This window comes from Momordica charantia, assembly GCF_013281855.1.
Source record: "Momordica charantia cultivar OHB3-1 chromosome 8 unlocalized genomic scaffold, Mcharantia_2.0 BLBB01000008.1, whole genome shotgun sequence".
In the NCBI taxonomy this organism is placed as follows: domain Eukaryota; kingdom Viridiplantae; phylum Streptophyta; class Magnoliopsida; order Cucurbitales; family Cucurbitaceae; genus Momordica; species Momordica charantia.
The window spans coordinates 30,954,710-30,976,494 of NW_028275166.1; the positions used below are offsets into that span (position 1 = coordinate 30,954,710).

At 29.9% G+C, this 21,785-nt stretch overlaps 2 protein-coding genes and 1 pseudogene across 3 annotated transcripts; all 3 read right to left on the reverse strand.

Moving 5' to 3' along the window:
- Window positions 1-4,074: 4,074 nt before the first annotated feature.
- Window positions 4,075-7,003, reverse strand: LOC111020882 (WAT1-related protein At4g30420-like; annotated as a pseudogene). The gene is made up of 6 exons (XR_015793066.1): window positions 6,815-7,003; window positions 6,011-6,127; window positions 5,692-5,934; window positions 5,234-5,396; window positions 4,971-5,112; window positions 4,075-4,259 (listed from the first exon to the last, which is right to left on the reverse strand). The product of XR_015793066.1 is annotated as a WAT1-related protein At4g30420-like (transcript).
- A 1,016-nt stretch (window positions 7,004-8,019) lies between these two features.
- On the reverse strand, window positions 8,020-11,545 carry LOC111020864 (WAT1-related protein At4g30420). Its single transcript, XM_088127898.1, is given in 8 exon segments — window positions 8,020-8,324; window positions 8,784-8,797; window positions 8,799-8,936; window positions 9,019-9,108; window positions 10,411-10,660; window positions 10,739-10,867; window positions 11,174-11,242; window positions 11,327-11,545. Coding segments are annotated over 8 exon segments (1,071 nt in total). The 5' UTR covers window positions 11,506-11,545; the 3' UTR covers window positions 8,020-8,122.
- Window positions 11,546-18,474: 6,929 nt separating this feature from the next.
- Window positions 18,475-20,959, reverse strand: TET9 (tetraspanin9). The gene is made up of 2 exons (XM_022297692.2): window positions 20,374-20,959; window positions 18,475-19,040 (listed from the first exon to the last, which is right to left on the reverse strand). Exons 1-2 carry the CDS (start codon window positions 20,878-20,880, stop codon window positions 18,738-18,740), a joined length of 810 nt encoding a protein of 269 aa, XP_022153384.1. The 5' UTR covers window positions 20,881-20,959; the 3' UTR covers window positions 18,475-18,737.
- Window positions 20,960-21,785: the final 826 nt, after the last annotated feature.

The window sequence follows — 21,785 nt, forward strand, 5'->3', positions numbered from 1 at the left end:
CTCAATATATTTTTTGAAATGTAACTATAACTTTTTATTAAAGAGTTTTCATTATACATAAATTTGTAATAAAATTTTGCAAATAGGAATTTTCTATCATCAACAATTCACATCTCTATAATTATTGAATCCAGTCGAACCAAAAGAAATGTCAATTTACAAATATTTTATTTAAGGTCTAAACACTATTTGACTTCATTAAAAAAACAAATACTTTTAAAAAGATCTCATTTCTTTCCATCATAATTTTAGCATTTATACTTCACTTATTAAATTTTTTGAAATATAGTCGTAAATTTATATTTAAGGGTTTCTATTAGGTATAAAATTTGTGTTTAAAATTTGCAAATAGATATCAAAATTGGTTACTTTTTTAGAGTAGTTAAAATCAACAAAAGATGAAAGAATCTAAAATGAACGTTTTAAAAATAAATTGACCAAAATAAGCCAAAGTCGAAAGTAGAATGATTAAAATAGTAGATAAATTTTTATTTAACTATATCTAATCTTTGTATTTTCAAAATGTCATAACGATCAAGTTCTTCATCATGTTATCCTTCTCGTTATAGTTGAGTTCATATGAATGGGAAAATAATTAAGTCACCTTTAATTTTTGATCGTATAGGAGGTGGTTAGTTTCATTCACTCGTACATATTTTATCCATAGTTAATTTCTAATTAACAAAATTTGGCTTAATAATACAAAATTTTCACTAACTTGTGTGGTTTGGTTTCAATTTTGCCTTCGATGTTATCATTTGTTCCCAAATTTTGGTTAAATGCCTAATGGAAAATAAAAAATTGAGGATAAAATTGAAACTTTCAAAATATTTACAGTAAAATTAAAACCAACCACATATATTAGATGCAGTTTGTATAATTTATTTGGTTTCAGTTTTGCTGCTAACTTATGTACTCAGATTTTAATTTTTCGAATAAAATTTTAAAAGGTTCAATTTTAACGGAGTTTTTCTATTAGTAACAAATTAAAAGATAGGGTTAAAGTTGAAAATTTATAAATATTGAGGATAAAAATTAAACCAGCTACAAAAAGACATTTTTGTACAATTTAACCTCTTTTTTTTTTTGTACTAAAAAAACCTAATTTTTTTTTATTGAAAACAAAATCTTGTAACTAATTTAATAGTATTATTTTTTATAGTATAAAGAATAAACTATTCTAAAATAAAATTGTGAGGATTAGAAAAGAAGAACTAATTTGCAAAAAAGAAAATATAGTATATGGTTGAACCAATGATTTTTATGCATACCATTTTTGTTTTTTTTTTTTTTTGAGTTCGCGTACCATGCATGTAATTAAAGGATAAGATTCTCTTTGTTTTGAATTATAATTCATGGGTCCCTTTGATAGTGATATATATACTTGTAAAAACCTTTTCATAAATTTTAATCAAGTAATTTTTTTTAATTTTTTATTTATTTTTATTTGAGTTATGACTTCACAAGTATTCTTTAAAATAAAACAATTGCTAAATATATAGGACCTATTTCATATATACTCATTCGATATAGTATATAGAATTTAAATTTTCTCATATTTCATTTTCTTGAGTGTAGGCTTCCATTTTGATTCCTAAACTAATTAATTAGTTAGTCGAATCATTTGATTAGATTTCCTAAAATTTTAGTTAAGGGAGGAAGACATTTGATTGATTTATAACGTATATATTTTGTTGTTATAACTTCTTTTCAAATATTATAATCTACGACATTATAGTCTAAACGCAATATTTGAAATATCTTTGACTTTTTGTTTTCGTTGGGACAACAACAAACATTTAAATGATTGACCTTACCTTCAAGATAAGATAACTCTCTAATTGTAGAGCGGTGAAATAATAGATAGTTAAAGATTGAGAAAGGAAATTTTACAATGTCTTTAAAATATTTAAAATCTCCCCCAAAATATTAGGTTGGTACAATGTAGTTTTCAAACTTTTAATTCGATTAATTTTAGAATTTTAGAATAATATTATTCTTCATCTCAATCCCTTTTTATATTCTCATTCTAATTAAGTAAACAAACTAAAGAAGGTAGTCCACCTATCGAGGTCTCTATTAGAGTCTTATTTATTTAACAATAAATAGTAATTATCAACTTGAACATAATTTAATTAGTTAAGACATGTCATTGAGATCAAAAAGTCCAAGGTTCATAACTTTATTCCATTTTTTTTATCAACTAAAATAATCAATACCATAAAAATAAGTCAAAGTAATTAAATTAAGGCCAATTGGAGCGCTGTTAAGGCATCTATGTCTGACAAAAGGTTGTGAGTTCGAATTCCCACACTCATGTGTTAGCACTAAAAAAATTGAGTTAAGACAATAATAAATCTTTATCGAGAGAAATATGTTAGATTGTTATTTTTTTTAGTATTAAAAATTCAAAGATGAAGTGAAGATTTAAACTTATAATTAAAGAAGAAGATTACAAATATCTTCAGTTGAATTATAATAGATGAAATGTTTTGTTATTTTGAATCATATAAATTGATTGAATTTTCTTCTTTAAGAAAAAATGAAAATAAAATTGAACATATTTGGTGGACTTGTTTTTGGTGGAAAAAAATCTAAACTAATTATAAACTAATTACTATATAAATATAGGTGCTATAAAAATATATATCTACCTTGCTTTTTAACAGAATATGTGGAGGTGGGGATCAAACTCACAACCTCTTCAAATATAGATCAATTACTCCGTGCACATGCATACATATACATACATATATATAGGTGCTAATCCGAGAATAGTCTAGTAGCTAAGGCATTAGTAACTTTTCGTATAGGTCAAAAGTTCCGATCTCGACCCTATAATGCTATATTATCTATATATATTTGGTATACAGGTCATGTGCAATTGGCATATAAGCCCAACTTGCAGCCCAATCTGGTTGAACTGATCCATGAGCCAACTTTGTTTATTGGGCTTTAATGGTCCAACCTCTCACTCTATATTGGGCCTCTCTCTCTAAGAATGAGAGAAGTTTAAGTTCTAAGAGACTTGATTTGATTGATTAATAAAAAAATTGGGGATAACAATAGATATAGTCCTTTAAGATAGGTAATTTTTAAAAATGGTCAAATAACTTTCAATTTTCAATAATAGTCAAACAACTCTCTCTCTATTATTGTAAAAATAGGGTGAACAGAGGAACAAATACGGTGAAGGTGAACGAAGGAACAAATACGGTGAAGGTGAATGAAGGAACAAATACGGTGAAGGTGAATGGAGGAACAAATACGGCAAGGGTGAACATAGGAACAAATACGGTGAAGGTGAAGGGTGAAACCAAGGCAGAACAAATTAATTTGAATATAGGTCAATTAGTTATGATATCATATCTATGTTAAGGTTAGATGTTTCAAATTTTCACCTAGCATATTGAACTATAAAAGATCCACCTTTCTTTTAGATAAGGTCATAGTAAACTTCTTAATTTAACAAAAAGATTCAAAATTTATTTGTTTCCAAATTTTTTTTTTTTTTTTAAGAAACAAACGTGTCCATTTTAGTTGTCTCTCAACTTTCAAATATTATTGCAGTCCCTCAATTTTCAAATGTTATCTTCTAGGTTATCAACTTTTTACAAAAATTACTATTTTAACCCTCATCGTTAAATGTTTATTAATCATCTAACAAAATCTCAACACGCAACTTATTACATAGAGATGGCTTGAAACATTTGTCCTTCCAAATATCTACCAATCGACTAATGAAAAAAATAATAATAATAAAAGAAAGAAAGACATGGCTATTTGAAGTTTATGTTAAATAGTTAATTAAAAAATTTAACTCCAATGACTAAAATAAATTTACGCAAAGTTTAGATATTAAAATAAAAGATTTAAAAATTCAACTACCAAAATAAGATTTAAATATTTAAAAAATATATAAAATTCAATAATACAAATGAAAACTCATTTAAACTCCAGGAGACCAAAAATTTATATATATTTTTTAAACAAAGAAACTTAAATAGTTATCAAACATATATAATTTTTTTTAATCAAGAGCTAAAAACATAAATGGTTATCAAACTGGTTGAAAACAACTCAACAATTAAGATTAAAACTTCCAAAAAAGTAAAACAAAAGAAAACAAAAAGTTGAAAAATAAAAAATTACAAAATCTACATGTTGTATCTTACTCTTTTATTTTCTTTTCTTTTTTCTAGAATGGCTTGGCTTTGCCTCAGCTGCTTCACAGTCTTCATCTTCTTCTTTCACTTTCCCTAAAGTACAATGTACAATCCAATAATTACACCCATGCCCCCAATAAACTGAAAAAAAAAATTATTAAAAAACTTATGAACAAAAAGAGGAATAATATATTCTTCACACAACTTATTTAATTCAAATTTGTCATTTTAATCATAAAGACTATGAGAGATAGGTGAGGTGAATCTTATATATTTACATTTTGATATTTTTCATGTAAGTTTGCATCTTTTCAAAATTTTGAGATGATAGTTAATTAGGTAGGGACAAGGTTGGGTTGGGGTCTAAATGAAAAATTCCTTCCTCAATTTCATCACAAAATGAATTTTTGTAAAGGTAACTTTTCATTATTCAAAGTGGACCTAAAGAAATCTCAATCCAATTAGGTACTGGAGAAAATTGGCCATCCTAATTGGTGGGTCAATGTCTAGAACTAAAAAAAAAGCTTCTAAATAAAGTATGTTATCTTTAAATTCAAATAGATTTGAAGATATAAAAGATCAAGTTCAATGAAAATTTGTCAATCTAAACATAACTTAGCAGATAAAGTCTCCAAATTAGAGCGAGCAGTGAAAAAAATTCTCGATCGTAGTTAAATGGAGAAATAATTTCCACCTTACTCAAATATCGGGAGAAAAACGCCTACCCCTAATTGGTGGCATGAGATTTATGATGTTGAAAATAAAAGGAAATGGCATCTATAAATGAAGTCAATTATGGTTTACCTTCCGGTATAAATCTCCTCATGAAGAAATATTGCACCCAAAATGGTCACAGTAATGGTAGAAAGAGGATTGAAGATTGCAGGGAAGACAGGACCTCTTTTTGAAATACACCAAAGAAGGAAATGCCTGACCCAACAATTCCCTAAAACCCAAACACAATTACAACTCAATTTCATTCTCAAAATACCAAAATCATCCTTTTAACTTTAAAATTGGGAACATGGGCAAAATAAATTATATATATATATATTCAAACTACTTACCGAGAAGAGATAACAAATCACTTCAATGCTTGAATGTATTTTCCATACTTCAAGATTGTTTTGTTCTACCAATAGAGCAACAATGACTGATTTGTATCGTGGTAAAGAAACACATTCATACTGTCAATGATAAGTTGTCGGGATAGCTTGTTGATGCTGGTACCTGTTTCATTATATATATATGTATGATCATTTCTCGGTTTTCGTTTATTTGTTATATCTAAGAAGCTATCATCTTTCAAATTTTGTGTCAATAATAATCCTTGATCTGGCTAATAGACAATTTATGTCTATTAAGTCTCTAAAGTTTAGAAAAATGTCAAATAGGTCAAAATTTATTAGACATAAAATTGAAAACTCGTAATCTTATTAGACTCTTTTGAAAGTTAAAACACATGCGTGAGACGTGATTTTGATAAAATTTGGAGACGAAACATGTAATTTAACGAAATATATACCTGCAAAATGAGCCAAATTGACCCGCAACACAGCTCGCAAAAAGATACAAGCAACCCAATAACCAGGTATCATCCCTTTCACTTTCCACACCAATTATTTCAGATTTCACCATAAAACTTTGTGTGCCATTGAGAAGCTTTGGACCCCTCAGAAACGCCATGCACATGGCCCCACTCACACATATCACTGTCCCTCCTATCTTCGCCACGCTCCTCAAGCTTCGTATCTTCACGCTCTCCATTCTGCATGATGAATTTATTAAATCGTCGCTAAATTCAAAAAGTTTAACTACTGTATGATATAATTCCACCAACTTACCTGACAATGATAGCCATCACAAATGTCACTGCTGGAATTAGGTTCGTCATCGCCGTCGCCATTGATGAGATCGCTAAGAAATTTCCTTCGATGTAAAAGTTTTGGTTCATTGTTGCCCTATCATGGTCCCCAAAATCAAAAGAAGAACAAAAAAAGAACCCTAAACATACAAAATGACCCTCATTTGGATAATTCTCAATTTCTACTTTCTATCTTTAAAATTCTCAATTTTATACACTTTAATGTATTAAAAATTCTTAATTAACCTCTTTTGCTAAAACAAATATTAAATTTTGTTAACAAAATTTCAATAATATTATTAAATTTTATTAACCTACGAATAATACTTTCCTATTGATTGGACAATTTAAATTTCTAGTGAGTGGCTCCGTATACTTTTTAAAATAGAAAAAGTCTCTTTTTTTCTCCCACTTGTGTAAAAAATTTCTTGCCTAAGCCACCATGGAAGTATTATTCTTTAACATGTATGATGCGTATATTTCTTATTGATAGACAAATTGGTTTCATGTGTCAAAAAAAAAAACCAATAGATTAACTAAAAATCTTTAATCCATAATAAAAATAAAATAGAGAATTAGGTACCATCCAACATACTTAGCCTAGATGAAAAGAAAGAAGAAGAGTCATCTCATAATCTTGTAAATCATGCCCGAAAAGAGCAACGAGAAATATGAGAGAAAAGCTTTTCAAGTCCATGGAGATCCTTCTAGATTTGGGCCTGCCATGGCCAAAGTATATAAGAGAGAAAGAGAAGAGAGAATGAGAAGTTTTGAGGACGAGAACCTAGAGAAATAAGCAATGGGTGCAGCAGCGACCGTAGCGATGGCCTGCCGATAAACGACGAAGACTCGAGGGCTCATGCCTTTCAAGAGAGTGGCGCGGGAGGTGAGAGCCATGACAGCATAACGGAGCTGAAGCCCCAACACATCGCCATTGTTGTCGTCAATGTACTCTTCCATGCCCATCGCCTACCCTTTTTCTCTCCTCTCCTAAACTATCACCAAATTTTCAAATTTATATGTTTACAAGAGAGAGAGGGAAAAAAAATCCTATTTTTGTGGTGAAAAATAAAAAGTGGCAAAGATAATAGATGGTTCTAACTGCCAACTGCTAAACCAAGAATTAAAATAAGAGGGATTTTTCTTGGTAGGGATAGGGATGGAGAAGGCAATCTTGTTGCCATCTATAAACAAATGGTAGAAAGAAGTAGAGATTCAATATAAAATAAGGTAAAATAAAATAGCATGTATGTAGACTTTTTTTTTTTTTTCTACATTCAACGATAGGAACCTTGGTTGAATGTAGGTGAGAAACATACCAAAGATGGAGCCTATCGCACTTATACCATCTTAAGGATGAATAAACCACCACTCAACCAAAAACTTAAGCGGATAAGTTTGATAAATTTAATTCATTTATGAGTATCTCAACAATAGTTGAAAAACGAGACCATGAGTTCTTTTTATTTGGTTTGTGTTTCAGATTTCATTTTGGAAATATGTTTGAATCCACACCCTAGAAGTTATTTGAAAATTTTGTTTGGCTAATCATTTGGAAAAAAAAAATTGAATGTTAATTATTATCGGGTAAAACCGAGGCATCAACCAAAGTGAGCATAGCTCAGCGGTAATTGACATATATGTCCAACCAAGAAGTTGTAAGTTCGATCTCCCACCCCCATATGGTTCTTAAAAAAAAAACGAGGCACCACATGTTGCTGACACTCTTTACCCAAATTGCAATACGCCTCACCGCGCCCAATTTATACTGTGATTTCTCTCTCAATTTAAGGAAAAAGATTTCTCTTTTGATTTGGCTACATAATCCCAAAAGGGCGGACACGGAGGTACGTTCCGTCCGAGGCATTAGCAAGGGAGCAATAAGTCGCGCTGGAGGTCTAGGAAGACCACCAACATCATCTTCTTTCTATGACCCGACCCATGTGACTGGACAATTTTAACGCGTGGCACTTCCAAAAAGTTGAATCAGTGACAAAAAAAAAACCATCTTAATTAAGATTAAAATGTGAGTTCACCAAAATAAAAAATTGCTTTTCTTAGTTATCACTTGTCAACAGGATGTATACATACATTATTTAAACAAAAATGGTTCCTCCAAATCAATCTTAGAGTGGCTTGTCTCTGCCTCAGCTGTCTCACAACCTTCCTCTTGATCTTCTTTATCTTCTTCTTCAACACTTAGCTTCTCTGAGGTTTCTTCCTTCGCATAATCTTTTGCTTTTCCCCAAAGGACAATGTACAATCCAATAATTACAACCACGCCCCCCAATAAACTGAAAACAAGTTATTCAAAAACTTATGAACAACAAGAGGAATAATATTCTTCACACAACTTCTAATTGAAAATTTTCATTTTAATCATAAATACTATGAAAGAAAGGTGAGGTGAATCTTGCATATTTACATTTTGATATCTTTCACGTGAGTTTGCATCTTTTAAAAAATTTGGGTTCAGATCTAATGTGAAATATCATGTTCAATTTCAACATAAAATTAATTTTCGAAAAGAAAAATTTTCATTCACAGCGAAGCTATGAAACCTCAATCCAATAGGATTCCGAAAAAATTGTCAAAATTAAAAAAGAAAAAAGGTGTCTAAATGAAAATGTTGGACAACTTAACATAGTTGAATTGATTAAGACATATATCCTCCGATCAAAAAGTCGTAACCTCAATTCTCCACGTCAAATGTTGTACTAAAAAAAGCACGTAAAAATGAAGTAAATATTTACCTTCCGGTAAAAATCTCGCTCACGAAGAAATATAGCAGCCAAAATAGTAACAATAATGGTGGCAAGAGGGTTGAAAGTTGCAGAGAAGACAGGGCCTCTTTTTGAAACACACCAAGCTTGAACAAAGAAGGCAGCACCTGACCCAACTATTCCCTAAGAACATATTGAAACACAATTAGAATTTACCAAAATATTCCTTTTAACTCCAAATTTAAGAGATGGGCAATTTACTAACCGAGAAGAGATAAGAAGTCACTTCAATACTTGAATGTATTTTCCATACTTCAAAATTGTTTCGCTCTACCAATAGAGCAACGATGATTGACTGTATCGTGGAAAAGAAACACACCCATGTTGAGAAAGATAAGTTGTCGGGATAGATTGCTAATGCTGGTACCTGGTTCATAATATTAACCCTTTCGTATTTAGTCTTTTGTTCTCGAGAAACAACAATTTCTTTGTTTTTTGTTTTGTAATCTATTTTGTATTGGGATCTTACCCAAAATCTAAATGTGCAAAAAGGAAAAGTTAATAAGAATTCCTTGTTCTATGAAATAATATTTGAGAGGGGTGATTGGAGTTTATTTAATTAGCAAAATTGTTTTTAAGAATTAAGAGTGATTATGATCAATCGATTTGTAATTTTTTCTTCTAGAAATTCAGGAAAAAAAACAAATTTTTAAGAAAACAACATTTCCAACATGGCTTTCACTAGATTTTTTTCTTTAAAACATGAAATTATTTTGAAAACAATTCCCAATCAAACCAACTATTTACAAAACCTTACTTTGGAAATTATGAAAAAACAAGTTCAGAAAATAGGCCAGTAACCGAAACAAATTAAGAAGGAAAAAGAAACGAAACCAAAACAAAAACAAAAACAAAAGAATAAAAAGTAGTTTTCAAAAACAACTTTCAAAACAGTCCCACGAACTTGAACAAAGCAACTTTTTTAAGTACAAAATCAACAATATTTGTTCCAAAAAAAAACACCATGAAACCAAGATTTTTTTTCCCTCCAATTTCGGCCAATCAATGAACTTTTTTTATATAGTTTAATGATATTCACAGTAACTAAACTTTCAATATCGTGTTTAAGAAGTTATTAAATTTTAAAAAGTGTAAAATAGGAAAAATTATTTAACGAGACAACTTCCTTCAAAAAAATAAATAAATAAATAAAAATTATTATTGAATGAGACCACACCACATTGTAGCTACCTCTAATGCATTTTTTTGTAAAAAAGTATTATAAAATTTTCATCCCTGGAAATTTTTTAATTCTTAATTTTATATCTAATAAATATGCAAAATAATTTTGCTCTAATAAATATCTAATTTTTAAAAAAAAAATCTAATAAATTCATTAATTATTAAATACAAAATTGAAAGTCGGTTGACTTATTATATTAAACTTTTTTTTTCTAGTTCACAAACGTATCCCATACAAAATTTAAAAGTTTAAAGTTTAGCGGTTAAACTCTTACACCCTTCTAAATATTTGAAGACTAAACATATAACATCAAAATATATATATATAATCTTCATATAACATCAACTATATATGTGTATATATGAATATATATGTGTGTATATATATATGTATCTTATATATATGTATGCATACCTGTAAAATCAGCCAAATTGACCAGCAGCAGCAACACACAAACAGAGACAAGCAACCCAATAACCAAGTGTCATCACTTTCACTTTTCACACTAAATATTATGGCAGATTTCACCACGTGATCACCACGTGTGCCATTGAGAAGCTTTGGACCCCTCAGAAGGGCCATGCAAATGGCCCCACCAACACAGATCACTGTCCCTCCCATCTTCGCTATGCTCCTCAAGCTTCTTATCTTCACACTCTCCATTCTACAAGCGCCCGTTAATTTGTTAAATTACTACTAACTCAAATGTTAAGTATGGTATAATGTAATCTCACCAACTTACCTGAAAATGGTAGCCATCACAAATGTAATGGCCGGAATTAGATTCATCATCGCTATCGCCAACGATGAGGTTGCTAACAAAATTCCTTCAAAGTAAGCGTTCTGATTTATTGTTGCCCTATCCAAATCTCTCAAAGATGAGAAGAAGAGGAATAATTATGAGAAATAAGGCTAAATATATACAAATTGGGTACTAATGGTCGTCTAGGGTAATTAATAATCTTTCAAAATTCTTTATTTTGAGTATTCTCAAATAAATCATGGTTCATTATTGTTTTATTAATATATTGCATCTGAAATGGGTTTTTACAAAAGTACTTAATGGATCTATTTTAATCCATTATTGAGAGTACATATATACAATTACTTAAAAGATCAAGAACCATTGGATAGACTTAATTTAGGAAGATTTTTGCGAGAGCATTATGAATCATACCCGATTAGAGCAGCGAGAAATATGAGAGAAAAGCTCTTCAAGTTCAAGGAGATCCTCGTGGATCTAGGCCTGCCATGGCCAAAAATATGTAAGAAAGAGAAGAGAGAAGAGAGAAGAGAAAAATAGGGAAAGAGAAGTTTTGAGAATGAAAACCTAGAGAAGTAAGCAATGGGTGCAAAGACGATGGTGGCAATGGCTTGACGATAGACGACCAAGACTCGAGGGCTCGTGCCTTGGAGGAGGGCGGCGCGGGAGATGAGAGTCATTACAGCGTAAGTGAGCTGAACACCAACCATGGCCATTTCTGGCAAGTACTCTTCCACCACACCCATGATCTTCCTTTTTCCTCTCTCCTCTCCGAACTTTCTTTAACTTATATGTTTACGAGCGAGAGAGTCAATTAAAATGTGTCATTAAATAATTGTTCTGTTGGCACATTTGAACTTGTGGACATGCTACTTGAAAAACTAGAAAAAATTGTTAATGAGTGAGTCGAATTTTGTTAATTGACGAATTGGGTTTTACGTATCAAGTAGCATTATCTATGTATCACGTACGTGTCCAAATGTATTAATAAAACAATAATTTAAATTTAAAGGTACACTAAACTCTTTAAAGAATGCTAATCATTTTTTTTCTGAGAAAAACCTAGAGTTTTTTATATATATTAGAGGTAAATTTGAAAATTTTAAAAGATTAAACACTAAAACGAGAATTATAGGTATCATTTATAATAGAACTCTTACGTTCTTGTAACGGTGTGTAACATCAGAAGATCTTAATTTTTAATGCTGACAAAGAAATTTCTTCATTTCATTTGCATTTCGAATTTCATTTTGAGAATTATTTGTTTTTTTGTCCATGCTTCAGAAGTTAGAATGAAACAAAAAATAATTCACTACCCGACAAGGATTCAATGTTTAATTATAGCGCCTTTTTTAATTAGAATAAAACTCTTCTTTTTAGTACGATTGGATCTACGATGGAAGAGTATATGATGAACAAAATTATTACCTCCTTGGCTAACAAGGGTGCATCATATTTGTTGGGTATTTCTAGATTATTTTTCATGGAACATTGGAAGATTTTAAATTTTAAGGTTCCGATGACAAAAAAAATTATTCAAAAAGACTACAACAATATGACGATTAAATTTTGTAACGATCAATATACGAGAGAAACTAAAAATTGTGATTTGATTTGACTAAGTGACTAGAGGTACCACATCATTCAAACATTCATAGCATTTCCATCCCATCGTACTTAGACTCTTCCTTTTAATATTATGAATTCTTTTTCATAAATAATATTTTATAATGTTATTGAATTCTACATCATTCAATTAGAATGCTGACGTGACAGACAATAACTATTATGAAAATAATATTCATGCTACACCGGTATATGAAATTTTCTAATTAATCATACATTGAATAATAATACTTTTATGTGTAGCATGATTTGGAGATGCACATAAAAGAGGAGTGAACTAGGTTTTTTTTAAAGACAGAAAATTGGGAGAGAACAAGGAGAGGGAAGAGATAAAAGAAGTTTTCCTTTTTGTTTTATTTGAGAGAGAGAGGTAGTTGGAAAAATGGAGAGAGGAGAGAGAGAGGTTTTTTATGGATCACATTCAATTATTTTTCAAATGGAGAAAAGTAACATAAATTTAATAAATTATTGTGATGGGATCACACCCGCGCCCCATTTATCTACTCGTAGTTGTAATGGGAATGAATTGGAATGAAAATCAATCCAAATAAAATCAATCCAAATTGATATATTTTTCAAATCATGATGATGACTCAACGTGTCTAAAATCTAAATTTACGAGCTTCAAATCTATCTTTATTTTAAGATTTTAAATATAGAGGTGGATAAAATGAGGCATCAATGAAAATATCGATATTTTTTGAAAGTTGATAAAAATAAATAAATGTATAACAAATATCTAAGGGCCCATTTGATAACCATTTGGTTTTTTGTTTTTGATTTTGGTTTTTCAAAAGATAACCAATTCAATTTTTTGTTTTTTGTTTTTCAAAATTCTATGTAAATTTTAAAAACAAGAAAAAGTAGTTTTCAAAAAAGGCTTTTGTTTTTCGATGTCTTATTTCTTCCTCTAATACTCAACTTTTTTTTTCTTTCTTATATTTATAATTTTCATATTTTGAATATTTATTGTTATTTATCTCTCTCGAACATTTTTTGTATTTTTGTTCTTTTTCTAATAGACCAGTTTCATTTCTCTCTTTAAAAAATTAATATTTTTCCTAACTTTTTTCTCCCGAAAATTTTATATTTTATAATTTTTCTGTCTCTCCATAATCTATTTTTTCTTCTAAAAATTATATTTTATTTTCTCATCCAATTCTTTTTCACTATAACTTTTATTTATCTTTGTTTTTATTTATTTTATATAAAAATTATATTTTGAATCTTGTTTTTATCTCTAAATTTGTTTTCGCTGTAATTTTTCTATTTCTTTATAAATTTTTTTTTCTTTAACATATCTTTTCCTCTCGACTTTATTTTTTTCTCCAAAATTTTTCTCTTTTTGTCTTTAAGTTTTCTCAACCTATTTTTTTTCTAAATATTTTTATTTATCTCTGTAAAATTTATCTTCCAAAAGTTTATTTACATCTCTATTTTCATGTTTGTACATGAGGGGAAGACAAAGATTTCCATAGGGTTGAGTCCCAAAAGTAGAAAATGCATGTCCCGAGCTTGTCCCCGTCCCTGATTCCATTTTTTAAATAATTAATATATATTTATTACACTTTTTTTATATTTAAATTCTAAAAATAATTAAAAACAATTATAAAACCGATAATTTTTCTCGAGAAGATCTCTCGAACCCAAGAACGAGGTGGAGACGGAGACTAAAAATTTTCACGAGCCCGATAATGGGGGAGATCATCCTCACTCGCACCCATACCATCTCTACTCTACATAAAATTTTCTCTCTCTAATATGTATGTTCAATTTTCTAACTTTTTAAAAATAAAAAACTAAAAATGGTTACCAAACATGTTTTGGTTTTTTGTTTTTTAAAAACAAGAAACAAAAAGGTTATCAAACATATGGTTAAAAACAAAAAACCAAAAACTAAAAACAAGAATACGCCAGAAAAAAATGGTATTTTTAGTGGCCCTAAATTAACAAATTAACATTATTTTACCTACTTAAAAAAAACATGATTTTATCATTTTTCAAATAAGTTAAAAATTGTTAATATTAAAGTTATGTCCATATTAGTGGTATTTTTTATATTTTTTAATTTTGCCATTTTTAGTGATACTATGAAAATATTGATTCACTCTTTGTATTGATTCACTCTTAGTATTAATGTTGAACCTGTGGACATATAGCTAAATATGTCAATGAAAATATTATGTCAATGGAAAATATTATCTTGGCAAAAATTTAATACCATAATGAAAATACTATTTTGAAACTATTTGTTAAAATTGTGGTAATTTTTATCCTCAAATCGTCCATAATTATAACCATACTTGCCACTTTTTCTTAAACTTTTCATGAATTGAATTTATATGCCCTATACAAATTACCCTTTTTTTTAAACAATACAAATTACCATATTACGAAAACTACCGTATTCTTTTTTATACTTTTACTAGTTTCTTTTTTATTTTTTTTGTAATTGATCTTTAAAATAAATTATTTTTATAAATTTTATAAATATTATAAATGTACAATATCAGTAATAAAAACAAAAAAAAGGCTGATCTCATTAATTACAATGTAATATTTAGAATAAATAACGTAAAATGAATACTTATTCTAAAGATGTTACAAATTTTCTTTTTCTAAAAAAATAGAGTATAAATGTGACTTTTTTTATTGGGTTTTATATTACATTTGATTGAGTTTGCTTTGGATTATACTTTCAAAATTTATGTTAGGTTTGAAAACACATACTTATTTTTTGTGTTTTTAGCTGTATTATTGCTTTTCTTGTTGATATTCCTTACGTCTTTTTCTAAATACTTTATTACATTCATGTCTTGATCTCATGGTGATAGATATGGGGTTCGAACATTCGATCTCAAAAGAAGAAGTAGATGTCAATTAATATCATGGATGAGCTATAGGGTGACGTTGGTCCATATTTTTCTTTTATATATTTAACATTTACAAAATATATACATATATTTTATATATATGAGCATCGTTGGAAAGGTTTATCGGAAAAGCCATGCAATTCACGTGCTGTTCACCCACTGGCCTTTGATCTAAGTAAAATAATGCAGGCCATGGCCCCATCCGATCATGTCACTCCATTATTATTATTTTTGTCCTTATGGGTTTAAGATGCAGAGCGGCCAATTTTCTTCTCGATACGAGAAAAATGACACCAATCTTGATCATCCAAATGCATGAATAAGTTAATATGCAAAAAAAAAAAAAATTGAATTCGAGAGTGTTTTGTGTATAGATAAGGTATTAACAATGATTTATTTTCCCATGTTAGTTTTAAAAAAATGGTATTCATAAAAAATTAATAATGATAAAAATATTTTAAATTGTTCCATGTTTTACTGATGATTATTTTTTAGTAAATAATGAGCAATAATCATGAGTGACATAAAATCATTAAAAATCTGTTTGAATTTAATTTGGCATTCGAAAATAAACTCATCACCTCAAAAATATTGGGAAATTCAACCTATTGAATCCCCAATTTTCAATTTTTATTATAGTATTTTTTTTCTGTTTTGAAAATATTAAAAAGAATTGGCTTGTTATGTCAAAATCACTTCTAAACATGCTCTAAATCAAAGTTTGATTTTATAAAATTGTAAAAGTGATTTTAGCTATGTCAAAATAATCACTTCTAAACATGCTCTAAATCAAAGTTTGAAATGCTCAGAAATATCGATGGAAATGATGATGTCAATGGGACTAGTGTGTAAAATAGTAACATGTTTCAAGAATACCATTAATATCTACTAGAGGAGCAATAATGCAATCAATTATAAATACAGAAGTTGCGGTCAATTTAAGGTATGAATTATATATCAAACCGTTCAATGTAAAGACGGTTTTCAATGCTAGAAACGACTCCCGTAGGCTTTCTTTCCACGTCTCTTTAAAATTGCAGTCAAGGTAAAATCTCTTTCTTTTTTTCTTTTAAAAAAGTTCGAAAAAAAAAAGAGACAAAAAAGGCTAAAAGGATAGAGAAATGTGTTAGGGAGTAGAAAATTATAAAGATACGTTAGGGAGGAAAATATAAGTTAAAAGAGACAAAGATAAGTTACAAGTGAAAAATAAAAGTTAGAAAGAGATATGTTTGAGAGAGGGAGATAAATTAGAAGAGTGAAAGAAAAGTTATATAGAGAGTCGAGATAGTCGAGGAAAAGAAAAAGAGAAAAAAAATTACTTAGACAAATAGAGCTATAGCGAGAATTGCATTTTAATGGACAAATATTAAGGAAATATATTTGGTAACCATTTTTAGTTTTGTGTTTTTAAAAAGTTAGAATATTGAAAATACATATTAGAGAGAGAAAATTTTATGTAGAGTAGAGATAGTGTGGGTGTGAGTGAGGATGCTCTCTCTCATTCTCAGGCTCGTGAAAATTTTTCGTCTCCGTCTCCACATCGTTCTTGGTTCCGAGAGATGTCCTCCAGAAAAATTATCGATTTTATAAATACTTTTAATTATTTTTAGAATTTAAATATAAAAAGAAGTGTAATATATATTGATTATTTAAAAAATGGAATCGGGGACGGGGTTGGGACGTGCATTTTCTATTTTTGAGACCCAACCCTACGGAAATTTTTGTCTATGAAAATAGAGATGTAAATAAACTTTTGGAAGATAAATTTTAGATAAATAAATAAAAATATTAAGAAAAAAATAGCTAAAGAAAAGTTAAAAGACAAAAAGAGAAAAATTTTGGAGAAAAAAATAAAGTCGGGAGGAAAAGATATGTTAAAGAAAAAAGAATTATAAAGGAGAAAAATTATAGTGGAAACAAATTTAGAGATAAAAACAAGATTAAAAATATAAGTTTTATATAAAATAAATAAATACAAAGATAAATAAAAGTTACAGTGAAAGAAAATTGAACAAGAAAATAAAATATAATTTTTAGAAGAAAAAATAGATTACGAAGAGAAATTTTCGAGAGAAAAAAATTAGAAAAAATATTAAATTCTAGAGAGAGAAATAAAACTGATTGGTTAGAAAAAAAACAAAAATACAGAAAATTCTTAGAGGGAAATTAAATCAAAAGGTTATCAAACGGGCCCTAAGGTATCTCATCCAAATTCTATTTAATAGTATTACAATAATATTTTGTCAAATATTAGTATTAGGGAGAGTGACTAAAATAAACGTTATATAATAAGATTTAGAATAAGCAAATTCAAGGCTTAGAGAGATTTGTAGAAATTTCTAAATAGACACCAGAAATTTGTAATATAACATGATTTTTAATAAATTATTTTACATGTATTATTAAGAAAGAAAAATACAATCATTTAAAAAACACAAGCAAAGAAATAATTAAAATGTACAAATACGGTATTCGTAGATTTTTCACTCGCTCACTTCAACCTCATTTAAAAAAGAGTGCTCAATTCATGCTCTACCTAAAGTCAACATTTGACTGGTTCATGCATTTCCGACCCACCCATACTTTAATCAAAATATATATATATGACTTAAAGAAAAGAGATAAGTTACATTTATAAATTTTTGATAAAAGTTGACGAATGGAACATTCAACACAACTTAAATTTTGCAAGACAGAGTATTAGTCAGGAAAAGACAGCATAAGCTACTGGTTTTTGGAGCTGTTTGATTCTAGGAGGTGATGTTCCATCGCGGTTTTAGGATAAGGGTCGGATTTTTTTGACGTGCAGCTTTTTTACTACATCAAACATTCATCTGGAGAGAAATAGGAAAATGTTTGAGGTCTTGAGAATCCTAGAGATAGGTGCGTAGGAATTTTCGGGTTCGGGCTTTCTTCTTTTTGTACTAGTCATTTAGAGTGTTTCAAAATCTAAGAACAAGACGCAAGAAAATATGTAAAAGCAAAAAACGACCTTAAAATTTAACAACAAAACTACATATATAGCTGTCGCAACATTATTGTGATGCGAAGATACCGACATCCTCCTCTAAAGGGTCTCTTTCGAGAGATGAGGTTTGGAGTCACTAAGTAAGTTGTCGTAAGGTTTCTATTTGTGTTCCAGGCATGAAATTCTGTGAGGGGGTGAAGGTATTTCTCCGAGACATTACAGACAGGAAAAAGGACTAAAGGGAGAGATTTAATAACTGCAAAATGTCATACCAAAAATTGATGTTACAATAGCCAGAAATCTAAGCAACATTCACAAAGTGGAAGAACATAATCAATATCAGCACTACAAATCATAATGAATATCTCCAAAGAGAACAGCAGATCAAAGTCGAAAAAAAATCACGATGCTCCGAAACGGGAGGGGGAAAACAATTTACAAAGAGGGGCATTCGGAATATAGGCAAACTAAACAATGAGAATGCTTACAGAACTATCGGTTCGGCTTGATATCACTTCCATTGCCGATGGTAGGCATTGTCCTCTCTGTTGTTCCGAAAAGCACAGCAGCCAACTGAGTAAACGATAATGAGGAACACGAGGAATACGATGTTCACGACAGCGACCTTCTTCCAGTTACTCTTGATGTTATCCAGCAAGCCAGCCTTGCAGGCCTGGCAGTTGAAGCACAGAATGTTGGGGTCATTTTCCCAAAAATTACAGTCGGGGTTGGGCGAGTTCGTAGCAGTCTTGTTCCAGAAAGTTGGGCTCACATAATCAAAATTGCAGTCATTTGAAGGCTTACAGCAACCAGACTGCACATAAGCAAGCAAATTAGAAGTCGATCTACATTCAACATATGAAGGACATGATCAAAGAGCTAGAACAGTCAAACTAGTCTAATTTGGCCCGAGACTAAACTTCACAAAAATGAAATGCCAAATCGTATATCTACTCAGAATGGAGAGAACTGGGAAAGAACTCGATATTTATGGAGTTTGATATTCAAAAACAACAAATAAAGCAAGAATATGCATCTGCACACTATCAAGCTGCCACTGGAATCCACCAATAGAAAGTTCCAAGTCACGAACGTTTGAATCCCAGTTGATTAGTCAATCTCAAATGCAAGAAAGTCAATGAACAGAAAGAACGATAGCATATCAATAACAGAACGATTAAGACAATATTGCAATAGTTAACAGCTTTCCTAACGGATTCAACTGTCAAGAACTTAAAATGGTGTCTCAGTAACAATATTGAGCAACCCAAATTCAGAAAAATCAAAAGCAAACTAACCCATCAAACATAATGCCATTACTAGAACTATAAATTTCACATGCATGAAACGACCAGTATCATAATCCCTCAATCTTGCTTACAAACAATTTTGTTGATGAGAGGCTGCACACAGACTAAACCCACAAATTTCTTGCAAAGTAGCAGCACTCCCAGAAGCACAGTTCCATGTCCAGAGGTAAAAATGCAAACTCAATTTTCTCAAACTATTATTGATCAAAAGGAGGCGCACAAATGACAGATCCATACCCAGAAAGTTCTAAAAAGTGGCAAATCAACAAACTAAAAAGTCAAGAAAGAATAAAGGTTATATGAGTATGACAGAAATAATTGGTGGCATAGAATAAATATAATGCAAGAGCCATTTTGCTTAAAGGATGCTCTAAAGATGATCAACTTTTTGAGAGAGAAAACAATAGTGATAATACTGTAGAAAACAGAGTTTCAAAAAACAGTGGCTGTTTATAAAAAAAATTAGCTCAACTAAAACCCCCAAATAAGAGAGAAAGGGCATTAGGAGAAGCTTGTGGATAAAGAATAAATGAAATATAGTACCAATCAGAAGAGGTTTTTAGATCCAGACATTTACATAAAGAATAAATGAAAGAAAAACAAAGAAATTCAAACAACAGAGATCCATATGTCCTCAAGATCCACAGAAGAGATCTCCAACAAATCATATCCAGGAGAAGAAACCAGACACAATCACCCAAAATCTAGATTCACAAATCACAACTAAGATTAAGACTCAAGCTGAAACGAAAACAAAACTAAATTCAACAACAGGGTTCTCAAATTAAGCCGATCCCCAATTGAAATCCAAGTTCAAACGTCCCATTTACATCATACCTGAAGAGCAGACAAGTGCTCCTTGTAGAAATCCTCAACAGTATCCTTAACATACTTATCCGCAAAGCTGGAACAGATCTTGCCATCAATCAAACAGCTCTTAATTTTGTTCCAATTTTTGGCATTACTAACCCTCTTCTGCAGCCAATCCGAGTAATCCCCAAGCCTGTACTCCTTATAACCCCTATTGGACAAAACCTCGCCCGCACCCTTGTTAGTGACCACAAAAGCGAAAATGGTGAAGGCAAAGAGGATGACAATGAGAACAAACATGACGAGAAGGTAAACCCAGAGAAGCCATGAGATTCTACAGCAGGCACCGAGAAGACCGGCGAGAGAAATGAGCATAAGAAAGACGCCGATGATGATCACAGGCTTATCCAAGTACTTCTCGCACTCGGTGCTTCCCTGTTTGCTGAGCCAAACGCCGGCCCAGAGGATGGGGATCGAGAGCAAGAAGGTGATGAAATTGAGGATTCCGACGAGGTTATTGCTGATGCGAGGCATTGTGGAGGATCGAAGATTTTGCCAGTGGCGAGATTTTGACGAAGGAAGAAGAAGAAGAAGAAGAAGAAGAAGCAGCAGCGAAAACGGTCCTCAGAGAGCGGCTATATAATATAATATAATAATAATATGTTCACGCGCTATTTACGTTTTGGAAACTCGCTGGGAATGGATGCCACGTGTGATGAAATAAGTTTGCCCTTTTTCTTCGCTTTTCAGGGAGGTTTGAATTTGGGGCAGCTCTTGTTACTTTGGGTCAAATCTTTTCTCTCTCTTACTTTAGAGAGAGAGGAAAATATAAAATGAAAAATAAAAAATAAAAAATAACAACAACAATCTCTCTCTCACTCTTTTGATTTTAAATATGTAAAAATTTATAAATGTAACTATCTTTTTAAGTCATATATATATATACATATATATATTTGGATTTTTAATATAAGGAGTCTTGATTTTGAAGGACCTGTAATTGATTACAAGTGATTTAATGAATAACATAATTGTAATTTTTTTTTTTAATATATTTTTGGAAATGGATTTGAATTGAATTATATTTCTATATATTTAGTAATATATTTCGAGTTACTAACTAAATTTTAGTTCAATCTAAAATATTAGTAATTTATTTATTAATAGATGTTATAAATTTTATAGTATTATTGTTTTAAAATATTGTATAATATATAATATATTATGTTTTGCTGCTTTAATTTTAATAAAAGTAAAATGAATTTATTGCCTAAAATAATATATTTATCAAATGAGTTTATAAAATATTTTAATTTCATACATATATTAAATAATCTATATCTAAACAAGTGAATTTGGAAACAAGAAATGTAATCTAAATTCATTTGATGTAGTTTTTTTTTTCTTTTTTCCTCTTTTAATATAATTTATTTAAACAA